The 15,230-nt window shown below is 36.6% G+C and overlaps 2 protein-coding genes and 1 pseudogene across 2 annotated transcripts; all 3 read right to left on the bottom strand.

The window, feature by feature from the left end:
* Window positions 1-1,922: 1,922 nt before the first annotated feature.
* Window positions 1,923-3,495, bottom strand: LOC118044410 (uncharacterized). Its single transcript, XM_035052681.1, has 3 exons — window positions 2,806-3,495; window positions 2,471-2,702; window positions 1,923-2,401 (listed from the first exon to the last, which is right to left on the bottom strand). Exons 1-3 carry the CDS (start codon window positions 3,493-3,495, stop codon window positions 1,923-1,925), a joined length of 1,401 nt encoding a protein of 466 aa, XP_034908572.1.
* Window positions 3,496-5,943: 2,448 nt separating this feature from the next.
* On the bottom strand, window positions 5,944-6,651 carry LOC118044411 (L10-interacting MYB domain-containing protein-like). Its single transcript, XM_035052682.1, has 3 exons — window positions 6,330-6,651; window positions 6,208-6,227; window positions 5,944-6,105 (listed from the first exon to the last, which is right to left on the bottom strand). Exons 1-3 carry the CDS (start codon window positions 6,649-6,651, stop codon window positions 5,944-5,946), a joined length of 504 nt encoding a protein of 167 aa, XP_034908573.1.
* Window positions 6,652-9,270: 2,619 nt separating this feature from the next.
* LOC118044413 (GDSL esterase/lipase At1g29660-like) overlaps window positions 9,271-15,230 on the bottom strand; it is a 7,265-nt pseudogene continuing 1,305 nt past the window's right edge.

The following is a 15,230-nucleotide window of genomic DNA, read 5'->3' as shown; positions in this document are numbered from 1 at the left end:
AATATTACATTTTTAACAGTCACGTCACCGTACGGAGTTGCCGTTTTGAATCCCTCGTTGATTCTATTGGTAACATCACCCGCAACAACTTCCACATTAGCAAACCGCCCTTTCTTTTAAAACTGAATATTCCATCAGTCCTTCTGTCGGTATATACTGGCAGACTATGTCGATCGGTATTTAATGATGAAATGACATACGAACAAAATGTCGTCAGTAATGGTGACCGCAAATTACTGATAGAAGTTTTCCGTTGGTAAGTCTGTTGGTATTAAGAGAATTTCTAGTGGTGTCCTACTACCTCATTTATTATATTTTGTTTCAAGTTTCGAGTTGAACCTCCACCTTCAGCTTGAGGGGGCATATTATAAAATATACCTATATAGGAAATATTGTAATCATACTCTTGTGTAGTAATTCTTACCATTCTTATTGTATATTGCCCTTTATATATATTAATAGAATGGATTGGCTAACCAATAAGTTAAGCCTCCTAATTATTCTCAACTTAAATAAGGTGAAAGTTATTGCAATCAAAAGAACTTAATTTGGAGATAAGCATCTCTAGCGCAAACTTTCAGCAAGTAGATTATATTTGGAGTTATATTCAGCAAATACGTTCATTGGTTTGAAAGGGATCCAGATAACCGGCCATGGAGGTTATGCAGTGAGTTTAATGCAAATCTACTGTATAAGTATGGATTATAAATCCGATACTTTAAATCATGTACATAGAGAAGGAAATAGGGAAATGAAATTTTAAGCCACTTCCTTGCTGGCTATTTTTCCCATTTTATTAAGTAATTAATTAATATTAGATAATCATTAAAAAAAAAATTGATACGTTACATATAGTATCATAGTGGAGTAATTTTTTATGGTAAATTACTATTTAAAAATTCATGTTTATCATGGTATAGTTTTATTTTGCGCCTCCAAAATATATTATATCCCATAATGGTAAGAATTTGACGCAAACAAAAAAAACAAAAAAAATATAGCAATCATATATATATAGATATATATAGAATTTTATAAAAAAATAAAATATTCTTTACTATAAGAAAACAAATTTTATTTTTTATCACTCAATCAATACTGAATATCTCAACTCTCTTTGGTTTGGTTGTTTATATAATAATATTAACATAATAAATAAAGCTAAAAGAGTTCTAAATTAAATAAAGTTTTAATTTATACACTTGGATATTAATTTGTGTTAGGATTTAATTCCTCTCGTCTCACTCCCTGTATAATCAAGTATAGTTTTTTAAAAAAAATCATGAGGAAAAGGAGTTAAGAAGGGCTTAAAATATATCAAAGTCATGCAGCACACGATCAGTTTAGAAATTTGTTGAGATAGACTTCACATCAAGTTGGAGACCTTGATTTTGTGTTATCAGTATAGGAATTTGTAGAGACATTAATTAAAGCTAGCAGCAGAAGCCATGATCTTTAAACCTATCATGACCACATACGAGATTTCACAGATATAAATATAAAAAATGAAGTTGTTTTGGTTTATGCAAGTACGTATGCATCCTTCTTTCAATTTTAAGGGCAAGAGTATCTCCGAATCGACTTCTATACTTTAAGAATAAATCCTTCTATGAATGGAGTTTAAGAGAGTGTTTGTTTTTGCTGGAATTGTTGTGGTTGCGGTTGGAAAAAAGTGATTTTTGAAAAAAGTGCTTTTTCTGTGGTTTGTGTATATAATTTGAGTGTTTGGTTAAAGTTGTGGTTTGACTTTATTGTGGTTAAAAAAATGTTTGGTTAAATTGTGGTTGCGGTTGCTTTTGGAACTAAAATGACTAAAAAGGACATAAATAAAATAAGTTTTTTTGTTAAGAGGAAATAAAATATTGTTTGCACATAAATACCGGCTAAATAATCAAAGTTTGCTTTGTTATTACAATTACATATTATTGCCCCATCAAACAATTTGCAATGCCATCACGAATATCATCCATACCCGACGCCCTCTGGTGTGAACTCGTTTGTGATTGTGGAACGACATCGGGAAAAATATCTTGAGGAACGAAATCAGGGTGGTTATCAAAGTTGTTGAATGCAACATCTTGGCTCGACTTCCGTCGAATATAGTTGTGCAGCGCCATTGATGCGACAACAATTTTAACCTGTGATTCGTAAGGAAACTCAGGCATGGTTTGCAAGATTCGCCATCTTTTCTTCCAAACTCCAAATGTACGTTCGATCACACATCGTAATGATGAATGGACTCGGTTAAATAGTTCCTCTCGACTTCGGGGTTGTCCTCGTCGACGAAATTCTGGAAGATGATATATTTCCCCTCTATATGGACCCAAGTAACCGTACTCATTCGGATATCCCGAATCAACAAGATAATACTTCCTTGCATAGATGTCAGAATTTTTTCCCACTTACAAAAAAACTTCATAAAAAAAAATTAGAACAGCAGAACAAACATATTTTTTTAAAGAAAATCTACCTTCTGGTGGCCTCGGAAATTGTATGTTTGTATTTCCAATCGCCTCATAAAATATTCTTGTATCATGAGCACTACCTTCCCACCCAGCCCAAACAAATGTAAATTGCATGTCAAAGCTACATGCTGCCATTACATTTTGCGTCGGTATACCTTTTCTACCAATGAATGGTATTTGATTTTCTTGTGAAACACATGCACGTACATGTGTTCCATCAATCGCTCCAATGCAATTCTACAAAAACATAAAGTGTATTGCCGAATCAATTTAATTGCACGTAAATATTTTGATTATAAGCTTTTGAAATATTCAACTACTTGTACACAATATTGCTTACCTTGAAATAGGGCATGTATCTCGGATTCATTGCAATTTCCAATGGAGTTGTTGTGAATTCTGGATCAACTGGTCTTATTATATGCGTTGCAAGCAAGCACACAGAACGAAGCACCGCATTGAAATTTCTTGAAACAGTTTCACCTGAATGCTGAAAACGCTCCTGCACTTCCCTATTCGACGCTCCTAGAGCTAAAGTGTAGACAAACATGCCTAATTTCTCAATAACACTCATCCGTCTAGACGGTTTCAACCCATACATCGTTTCCAACTCCAAAGCCAAACTTTTTAATGTGTCAGAATCCATCCGAAACATGTTCACACAACGTATCCAATGACCATTTAGAATTTCCATCAACCATCGCATGCCAGTGTTATATGAATTCATACATGGCTCTTTATAAATATACGTTTCGTGATATAAAGCCATTGCTCCTGCAGTGCAGATGACTAATTTTTTGCGATCACACTCTCTACGCCAAAATAATTCTCCACTGTCATCGTCATCCTGTTGATTTATGTCATCATCCTGAACCTCACTATTGTAGTTTCCATAACCATCACTGAAACTTCCTCCAAATCCACTTACAGAACTTGTACCAGCAAACCCATCGGACACATGCCGACCAACATTATTCATAACATTTTCATAATGTTCATCAAATAGCGCATTAAACCAGTTCGCATCCATATCTAAAAAAAAACAATTTAATCAATTTTTAACCTGCATCGTATCGATACAAAATAAATGTTCATTGACTAAATTATTTTGAATTTTTTTGTCGTTCATGACAGTCTTAACATAAAACATCTATGTTCGATCAAGCGGTACAGATCGAGCATCTTTAACGTATACGTAACGCATCCACTATTTTTTAACACAACAATAATTGTAATGTACACGATTATCACCGCCAGGGTAATATCAAATTTTTTTCAATTAATATATGAAGAATATAGAATATCTTTTCAATTGATAGCAGAAATTAGCTAACTTTTCAGAACAGTTGATGCAAAAACATTAGAATCCCTTTTTATATAATTAAGACCTGCACTATATAGGGCCTATATTCATATCCCTTGTATCCTATCACGGTGTTCTTTTAGAGTAGTATGCATTCAGAGAACTTGGTTCTGATTTGAAATGCCATGCAATCCCGAATTGGTAGTAAGGTGTAAAACGTAGAAAACAATTTTTAGTTTCCTAGACTTTCCCTTTCAAAACAGACATTACTCCATCTAGTTTTATCATCAAGCTATGACTTTCCCTTTCAAAGTTCAAACAAGGATATTTATAAAACCTAAGACTTATTATATGAAATGTCAATTAGTTTAAGGAAAAAACAATAGATTTATTGTGACTTTGTGGTGGAAAAACTTATAAGAGTTGAGATTAAAACATTACTTATATAAGAAGAGTCTTCAGCTACTTTCTTATAAGCTATGACTTTCTCTTTATGTTAATGCAATATTTTCCATTTTCATATTACAACTTAATTATCCATGACTTGGCCAGAAATTAGATAAGCTTGTTATGTGAAAAAAATGTTGTCGATTCTGCATTATAAAAAGACCCAAAAACAGTAGGGAAATGCACTAGCAGACAAGAGCACATTGCGCATGTGTATAATCTTTCCAAAGAGGCTTCAGAACTACCTACTCTCAATGACTCAACCCTTAATATCAAAGCACTTTTTACCACTTGAACTGCACATTAACATGCACATGCATGAAAAAAAACTTAAGGCTTTTCTCAAGTACATGCACAAGGAAGCTCAAAAACCATAAATGCACTTATTTAATTGACAATAACAGCAGCCATAAAGAGAAGGGGCTGCTGTCAGTTGAAAAAAAACCATAAATACACTTGTTTAATTGTAAGAGCAGCAGCCATACAATTGTTTACACCAACATTCTGCTAACAAAACATAAATATAAAGCATTATTAACTAAAAAGCATCCATAAAATTAACAACCAACCTTCTAAAGTCAATGCACTTCACGTTGCAGTGTAAAAACAGCAACAGAACCTCCTGAAACAGCCATCAATACACGTTGGAATGCTTGCAAATTTTGTGTCCAGCCAATGAAAATGCAAAGGAATTCTAATGCATCTTAAATAGAAACACACACACCAACATATATTTACTGCTGCCAAACCCAGCAGCAAACATTTTTACCATCCCCAACCATTCAAAGGTACCAACTCCCATTCAACCAACTTTCAAACAGTCATGCAAGGAACTATAGTGCAACCATTCAGCTGCCTTTCAACTCAACATACATTCAACCAATCAGCAGCCATTCAACACATAAAACACAATGCAATCCATTACGTTACAATATAAAATTCAAGGCTGAAAAAAGCCAACTGAAAACAGATTTATCCAGCATTGAAAGTAGACTATTAAACCTACAATAACAGCTTCTAAAAGGAACAACAATAGCTGTTAATAATTTCTCAAACATAACAAACAGCCGACAACTACAAATACATAAAAAGTGTTCAACATATGATACGTTACAAGTTACGAAACCTGGGAAAAACAGCAAAGGCAGAACCGTTTGCATAACCCATTTTCCAATTCTACAGCCGTAGCAACACCTCATGAACCTCAAATTTGAGCTGCACTTTAACCTGTGAAAAAACACATAAACATTGAAATTTTTTTGACACAAAACAGAATTTCATTGCTGCAACACACAACACACAATAACACACATTAATGTAAGTTTTCCATGTATGAAATGTAAACTTACTTGAAGGTCGGTAGTTTGCCCTTCGATCGAACATTAATTTCAGCCACTGAAATTTTCGGTCCATATCACCAATTGTTGCCCACATTTCCCTCCTACTTCTAACCATAAAAAACTCAGTTGCAAAACAATACAACTCACTACCGAACACCACTTCCTCAATGGAGTGAAACTCCTTCATCACCTCTTCTATGCTACAACCTTTTTTATCCAAAACACTTGACGTGCATTCACTCTTGGTAGAAACACTATCCACTAACTTATCTAATCGAGTAAATAATTGCGATCCCCTTTCCGACACTCCCTTTTTTTTTTCTCATTTTGTGTAGAACTTTGTTGCACACCTTTTCTTTTCCCACTACTACCGGTGGGATTGCTTGTGCTATTGGCAAAAGTCACACCAGCCACCATTATTCTCCACATCGGCAACGAAATTGGGAAGACTACCCTCCTCAGAATCTCCACTACCTTCATGAAGATGAGGGTCATCATTCATTGCGTTAGTGTGCATTTGACCGCCACCATCTTCATCAGAATTCAGACCCTGCGATGGAGCCCAAGCATACTGACCGGTTGCAACAGTGTTTGTAAAACATGATATCATATTTACAACACAAAAGCTGGATCGATCCCAGCATGCCTAAACTTTCTTGCCCCGCGTATCTCCTACAACACGGGACAATGAATGAAAAAATGCATAAAAAATTATGTGAAAGCATGCAACCAAACAGTAAAGAACAGCTGTAAAAATACAGAAAAAAAACAGACCTGGTTTTTTAGCTTTCCACCATTCATCAGGAGCTGCAATTGTTCCAAGTTCAGCACTCCATCCTACTCCTGTTTCGAAAATCAACCTTTTCCATATTCTCCAATCTTTTTTAATTCTGTCCCACTTATTCTTTAATTGTGCTTTCGTTAATGCATGGCCAGTTTGATCCTTAAAGCTATTCATAACAAACTTCCACCCAGCTTTGTCGAAATGGGTGTTGGGTCGCATACCTTGCTCAATTGCTTTAATACATATGTCACAAAAAGCATGCAACATCTCTCTAGTCCAACAAGCCTTATCTTGTGATTGAGAATCGTCCATGTTCTCGTTTTTTTCCTAATTTGTGTACATATAAGAGGGTGAGGTGAGTCTACAATTGATCCCTACATCCCTAATTATGTCAAACCTTGTCATCCAAAATGACAGATTTTTGGACATGAGACTCATGTATGAAATCTAAATAAAATGTTATTGACAAAATTACCCACAGCTCGTATGATATGCATGAGCTATAAAAAAGAAAATAGATCATTTTGATTAAACTAAAAGAAATGGGAACAAAAACAGGGTTGCCTTCATCCTGAAAGTTGCAGCCTCTTTTACTAACAAATTAAACTGTTTTTCACCACCAGTTCAGACACCATCAATACAAAGTGTAAATTCCTCTAATAAAAAAGGCATTTCCTTTAAAATTGAGGATAAAAATAAATCGTAAGTAGCTATGACTTAAAGAGACCAAAAGTAGAAGGACAAGCAAAAGAGACAGGTTTCTGTGGAGCAATAAACCAAAACTTTCCTTCCTATTGTATTTTGGATTATGACTTGATAGTAAGAGCTTTATTCAGTACAGAACTACAATAATTGTATCAAAGTTGAAGATGATTACTTCTAAATTCTACATGTACTTGACATATTAATAATAATAAAAAAAAAACACTCAAACTCATGAAATTAATGTATTTGTGGAGATAGTGCAAATGAATTTGTAACCATAAAGCATACCTCCAAATTCTTAATGCTGGATGCAGAGGAAGTATAATTGAACTAGTTGTGCTTTACAATAAGATATCATAATCTACACACTTTTTAGGTCATGCCTAGTGAAAACTATGTTGAACACAAATAATCATTCTAGTAATGCTAATTGCAGAGAACACACAAGATAATACTTGAAATCTATGTGTATGATCCATAGAAGCAAAGCATTGAGGCAGGCACTCAGGGACTGCAACTGCCAGTAAGAGCACTTGGTTGCATCAAAAATAGAATTGAATTTCAGCTTCAAAACAAATTCAATTCGGAAGGAAATCTAACTAACAACAGATAAGACTGTATCTCAATTGTGTTTGGTGACAAGAAAACAAAAAAATAGTGATAAGAGATTCAATAAATAGTCAACTCGGTTTTTAGTCTAAAACTACAGCAAAAGAGACTATAACTCCTCAATAATGGAATCTAAAATAGTAAGTTGGCTAAATTAAAAAAAATATATATATACTGAATTTGAGCCAAACTAAACTTAATCCATGAATTTATTTTTTTAATTTGAGTACCTAAAACTATTTTTTGTTAATAAAAATAGATCCTTATGTTAATTTTGACAATATATATTAGTTTAGAAACATGACACATGTCGTAACACAAGTAATTTGAAAAAACAAACAAAAACCTGGAGAAAAATACAGTAATGCATGACAGAAGAGATTAAAATTGAATTTTAGCAGAGACAATGAAGATAATGACGGGTAGCTCCATTTAAAAAAAAACCCACATCAAAACCAACAGGATATCAAATGTATTTGTGCCTATGTATGCATAAAAGTGTAAGCAAATATTCACATGTCAAATTTTAACACAACGCAGAACCACAATCACATGCAAAATTTCCAATGAGACAGATACAGTAATTGTTGAACCGATATAGAGCAACTAACCTGGTAATTTCGTGTGCAACCGAGAATGAGCTTTGTAAGATGCTTCTGCTTCAGCTTTCCAGGAAGATAATATTTTGATGATCTCGTTGGTTCTACAAATAAAAGTCACAGGAAGAGATAATTTTTGTTAGGAAAAACAGTTAGTTTAAGATGATACAAAATGATCTAAAAAAATTTTTAGGTCAAGTGGGAATAAAATTACCTGGGTCAGTGCATGTCTTCTTCAAACGCGAGATGAGTTCCTCATGACAGCAGATCGGTGGCAGATGGGCTTGATTTACAGTCGGCTAACAACCAATTCGTGTCTTTGTTAGAGAATGGACGACGCATCACAATCAATCAACTGAAAGCAGGATTAAGTGATGTCTAACCTTGTTTACAACAGCAGTAAACTATCTCTCTCCCTCGCAGCCAAGAGAGATGATGAGGAAGAAGCCCAACTCTCTCCTTATCTCTCTGTCTCTCTTTTACCTTTTGTCTTGAGAACGAGTGTGTGGGTGTGTTTTGTGGCGAGGAGGAGAACTAATTTTTTGAGAAGAGGGTAGCTGTGGATCGGGAGCTCAGGGACGAATATTGCAGAAGAGGGGGAGACAATGGTGTGTAGTTGAGGGCAGATAGGGTGAAAAATTAATTTTTTGGTGTGAAATTAATTTTTTGTTAAAGTTTGCTGCGTTTTCTGAACAGCAGCAACGGTAAAAAAGCAGCCCTCACATGCTTTTGTTTTACCCTGCGTTTGAAAACTCAATTTATGTGGGCCCCATGGAGTTTATAAAACGGTGGTTGCAGTTGAACCAAACAGGTTGATGCAACGAAACGCTGGAAACGTGGACGCTGCCACGTTACCAAACAGGTTCTAAGTATGATATCCAAATGATTTATTCATTATTATTGCTTCTTGGGACTAATGCCTAAAGGCAAATTTTATTGGAATTATATTGTGGAAAGGCTATAAAAAGACAGTGGATATGTCTTTCCATTGCTCTTACAGTCACAATATTTTTATTCTCTAAGAACTTATTGGACAATCATCTTCTCCATCCCAGTACACATGGTCACTCCTGTTGCTACATGGGACGGAGAGAGATGCACATGGGACTGAACCAGATGCTACCTCACAACAGCTCTCTCACGGGTATATGTAAAACCTGCAAGCAAGAAAAAGTAATATTGGTATCAGAGGCGTAACAAAAAAGTCGTCTTAAACCGAGAGAGAGAGAGAGAGAGAGGGAGAGGGAGAGGGAGAGGGAGAGAGGGGATTCGTACCTGTATTTGGCTGATCATCAGAATCAATTTCATAAGAGTTTATGTAGGTAAACACAGCATCAGCATGCTTTTCATTAAGTTTATGTAGCAGTGTTGGAAGCTAGCTTGTCGTTGAAAATGTGAACATCACTGTTGAACTTTTCTACACATGAAGAAGATGCATCTACGTCATCGGGATGGTTTTGTATTTTGTGCGGCATACATCCTACCCGAATAAGTCCGAACACAGCTATCTTTCTTGCTCCTGAGCAATACAATTTCTGGCAGCAAGGAAAAAAAAAACGGAATGAAGTGACATTAAGTAGAGATTAAGTAGGGCTAATTATTGTTTCCACTCACGTCTTTGTTTGTTTCCATTCACGTCAAACATTAATTGTTCTTTTACAAGAGACATTAATTAGGGCTAACCTCCAGCTGAGTTTCATAATTTTCAATGAGAAGTTGAGCAAATTCTTCAGGAGTATGTAGCTTACTGCTATTGTAGTCGTCCAAGAAATAATTGTTGAGGTAGTCGTTATGGCCCATATCAGACACATAGATGCATTGGCTCAAGTACTTCCTAGCAACTTCCTCGCTTCCCAAGATCTTGGAAATTCGTGAAACCGTGATATTGTGATTAAATAACTGAGCATTCATTGTAAATAGTTCTCCCTTCACATACTCAAAAGAAACATATGAATAGTTAGCGTTGCCCAAGCAAACAAGATTACGCAAAATTCATACGGAATAATACAAGGTTTTAGTTATGAGAGGCATATGATCAGTAATCACCGCAAGAGAGCCAGTAGAATCAAGGATGCAGCTCCATTAGATCCATAATTTACACCATCTAGAAAATTAGTGCAACCTCCGACCAAAAATCCGTAATGTAACTGTCGAAACCTAATTGCTCAGCTGAAACAAAAGAATAATAATTAAGATCATAACTGCCCACATTACTAAACTCGGTTATGTTCAGACCGTCGTAAATTTATGTTTCAAGGTATACAAGAAACAAAAGAACAAACCTAATCATCCTTCTTCTAATAAAATTATGTAAATTTCAGCAACAAAAACATTAGTACCAGACTTAGCAAGATTTCTAATTGTAATTTAATAAAACGATCACAACTATCTAGTTAGAACATACTTATTTTATATATTATAGAATAGGAAATTAATATAGGATGTTGTAATCATTACAATTACTCATGTATCTATCAGAACAGGAAGTTAATATAGGATGTTGTAATCATTACAGTTACTGCAGTGTTCTGCTGCCTCTATGTAAATAGGAAGGTTGGTTAAGGCACAAACCCAACACATTCCATTATTCTTAATTTGGTATCAGAGCCACGAAACCCTAAAAAAAAATTAAACCTACTTTTTCTCACAGCCTCCCAGCCTCCCTTCTTCAGTCGAACAGCCGCTACATACATCTTAAAAATTTCTGTAGCACCAAACAATCTAGCTTTCTTCTTCTCGGCAATGCAACCCTCTTCTCTTGTAGCGCCTCCTCTGCCATGGCTGGTGAACGCCTCCTCTTGCAGCCACGTTTGCTGCCTTTACTGCCTCTACTACTGCAAGCATTATCTCCCTTTCTCACACTCATCAAGTCATCTCCCTCAAATTAACAAACACCAATTATTTATATTGGCGTATGCAGATGTTGCCTTATCTCCTAGGCCAAGGAGTTTTTTATTTTGTTGATGGCTCCAACATATGTTCTTGCCTATGATGGTATCTCTCTTCAGGTAAATCCATTTTTTCAAACCTGGAAACAACAGGACCAACTCATTCTAAGTGCTTTTCTTCTCTCCCTATCTATGGAAGTTTTGCATCTTGTTGTTGGCTGTTAAAGTTCTTGTTCGGCTTGGGGCACTCTTGAGTGAGCTCTCGCTTCCACCTCCAACTCTCGTATTATGCAACTTCACGGCTCTCTTCAGGATCTTCGACAGGGTGATGAATTAGTAACTCAATTTATGCAAAAAGCGAAGGCCTTATTTGATGAATTGATCACTGCTGGTCGGCTAGTTTCGTTTGAAGATTTCAATTTATATGTGTTTCGTGGTCTTCGGGGAGAGTTTAAAGACTTAGTTACCTGTTTTATTACCAAGGTTGAACCTTTATCATATGCAGATCTTCACAGCCATCTCCTCACACATGAATTTCTTCACAAATCTTCTGCTGCCATACATGCTCCTCTGCTGCCCACACCCAGCATTCCATCTTCTGCTCTTGTTGCGCAACGCCATACTTTTGGCAATTATGGCCGCAGCAGGGGCCGCTTCAATGGTGGCTAGTGTCCTAACCAGTCCAATAGTAGAGGCAACTGATTTGCTGGCTGCAAACCTGATCACCGCAGCTTTCAAAACTCCTTCTTTGGTGACAATAGGCAGGGCTCTTGGCAACGCAATAGGGGGCAGAATCCACGCTGCTAACTGTGTCATAATTTTGGCCATACAGCTCCCCATTGTCCTCAATTCCAGTAGCGAGGTTATGGCCAACAACCTACTGCCAATCTGGTGCAGCGCAATCTCTCCTCAACCAGTTCTGTTGATTAGTTTCTAGATATCGGTGCCAATCAACACGTCACACCTGATCTTGCCACCTTAATCGCTTCAGAACCGTATCTTAGTAATGATAATTTGCATGTTGGTGATGGTAAGGGCCTTCCTATATCTCATCTTGGTCATACAAAAATATATACACCACATCGTTCTTTCACCTTATCTAATGTTCTTCATGTTCCTGCAATCACGAAACCTCTGCTCTCTGTTTAGAAATTGTCTTGATAATAATGTTTATTTTGAATTTCACCCTCGTGTGTTTTATGTCAAGGATTTCAACACCCATGAAGTCCTTCTCTCAAGTCAAAGTAAAGATGGTCTCTATGCCCTGACCAAGTCTTTTGTCACGTCAGTTCCTCCAGCCTATTGGTCTCCCTGCACTTCTGCCTCTACCGATTTATGGCATTGTCGACTAGGTCATCTTACTTCACGTATTTTTCAATTGTTAATCTCAAAAAAGAAGATCATTTGTAACAACAAATGTCTTAATTTTCAATGTCAAAGTTGTCCTTTAGGAAAATCATAGTTGCACTTCTTTAGGACCTACGGGTCACAAAACTTCTACTCTATTTTAATTAATTTTTAGTGATGTATAGGGCCCTGCTCCTCTTTTTTCTTCAGATGGCTATCGTTATTTTGTTATATTTGTTTATGCTTATACTAAATATGTATGGTATTATCCTCTCGTTGCCAAGTCTGATATTTACTCTATTTTTCATCAATTTCAGACTGTTATCAAACGTCAATTTTCATTAAAAATAAAATCTGTTCAAACCGATTGAGGCGGTGAATACCCAAAACTATCCATATTTTTTCAAAACCATTGGTATTCATTATCGTCATTTGTCCCCATACTCATGAAACAAAATGGAACAGTAGAGCGTCGTCATAGGCATATTGTGGAAACAAGTCTTACTCTTTTAGGGCAATGTAAAACACCTTTTCGATTCTGGAATTATGCTTTTTTTGAAACCTCTGTTTATCTTATAAATCGCATGCCTACTCCTATTCTTGCTCATCTCTCTCCATTTGATTGTTTATTTCAATGGTCTCCTGATTATCATTTTTTACGAACCTTTGGGTGTCTCGCTGTTTTTCTTTTTTACGTCCATGTAATAATCATAAATTGAATTTTCATTCCTCTCCATGTGTGTTTTTTTGGATCTAGTTCCTCGGCATCTTGGTTATCGATGTCTTGACATTGCATCTCACCATAATTTATTTGCTAAACCACCCACCGCCCCCCACTTTCACCAACCACCCAAACAACCCACAACACTTCGTTCTACCAGTCCAAAACAGCCACCCAACAATAGCCTCCACCCATCCCTTGGCCATCATCCCATGCTTGTTTATCTAACCCTTATGATGCAGGTTCAGATCGTCAATTGGTCTCTTTCCTCATGGTCTTGGGGGCACTTTCTAGTCCCTCTCTTGCTTCGCCTCCCTAGCCAGTACTCTTGCAGCTTTAGTCCTCTGCTTCCAGCCCCTCCTTTGCTGACAGTCCTGTGCTTAAGGCTGAGCTTTTTTTATCATCCTCTCCCGCTGGTCTGCAACTTATGGTTGATTTGTCTTTTTATCAGCTGCCACAGGTCTCCTCGCTACAACCGTCTTCCCCTGCGTCTCCACCAGCACACAGCAGACATCCTATGACTCTTAGACCGCGGCAGCCGAAGACAACTAATGTGGTTGCTTCCACTGCCGCTACTTCTACCTCCACACGGGTACTGTATTCTCCCTCTTTTGAGCCTTTTGCATTCTCTGATGCTGACCGGTATGCAGTTTGGCATAATGCTATGTGTGATAAGATCGCCACTTTATGCGAAAATTGCACTTGTTCCATTTTATCCTTCGATGAACGTTGTTGGCAGTAGATTGGTATATCAGATCAAACGTCGTGTTGATGGTAGTATTGAGTGCTATAAAGCGGCACCTTGTTGCTAGAGGTTTTACCCCAGTAGGAAGGTTTGATTATTCTGAAACCTTCAAGTCCAATTATTAAGTAGGCCACTATCCGATTGGTTTTCTGTATCGCCGTTTCGCGAAATTGAAAGATTCGTCAGTTTGGTATTTATATTGCCTTCCTCAATGGTGTTCTTACTGAAGAGGTCTACATGAAACAACCTCCAGGTTTTGTTGACTCTTCTCTTCCATCTCATGTGTGCAGATTGCACAAATCATTGTATGGTTTGAAACAAGCACCGAGAGTATGGTACACTAGTCTAAGTGATTTTTTGCTCTCCATCGGTTTCCGAGCTTCCAAGGTTGACACCTTCCTGTTTATATTATCTGATGGTACTAATATCTTTTATCTCCTGGTGTATGTTGATGATATTCTACTCACGAGTAGTAACTCTGCTATGCTCCATCACCTTATACAGTTACTTAGCTCTGAGTTCAAGCTTTATGACTTAGGTGTTGTTCACTACTTTCTGGGTATTGAAATTCAGTCTACCAGTATAGGTTTAATGTTGTGTCAACATATATATATATATATTCTTGACATCCTCACCCGAGCTGATATGATTTCCTGCAAACCAGTTGATACTCCAGTCTCCCCTTCGAAAGTCATTTTATTATCGGATCATTCATTCTCTGATCCTACACGATTTCGTCAATCATGGTGCTCTTCAATATCTTACCTTCACCCGTCCAGATTTATCACTTTGTCCGTGACCGTGTTGGCAAGAAAGAAATTCAGATTCGTTTTGTTCCCTCTCTGGATCAACTTGCCGATATCTTCACTAAACTGCTTCCTGTTGCATCCTTTACTGCTTTTCGGTTCAAGCTTCGGGTTGATCCCCCACTTAGCTTGAGGGGGCATATTATAGAATAGGAAATTAATATAGGATGTTATAATCATTACAGTTAATCATGTATCTATCAGAATAGAAAATTAATATAGGATGTTGTAATCATTATATTTACTACAGTGTTCTGCCGCCTCTATATAAATAGGAAGGTTGGCTAAGGCATAACCCAACACATTCCATTATTCTCAACTTTATATGTTAAAGAAAACTAAAACACTATATTTTGTATTATAAGATAGGAGAGAAAATAGCAGACCAATGGTGTCAGCTATGTTGAGACCATTGATGCACTTTCCTGAAGCCCCAGTGTCAAAGTCTATCCATAAGAAGGTAATTAACTT

This window comes from Populus alba, chromosome 18 (genome assembly GCF_005239225.2).
Source record: "Populus alba chromosome 18, ASM523922v2, whole genome shotgun sequence".
Classification (NCBI taxonomy): Eukaryota; Viridiplantae; Streptophyta; class Magnoliopsida; order Malpighiales; family Salicaceae; genus Populus; species Populus alba.
This window is presented reverse-complemented; position numbering and strand designations above follow the sequence as displayed.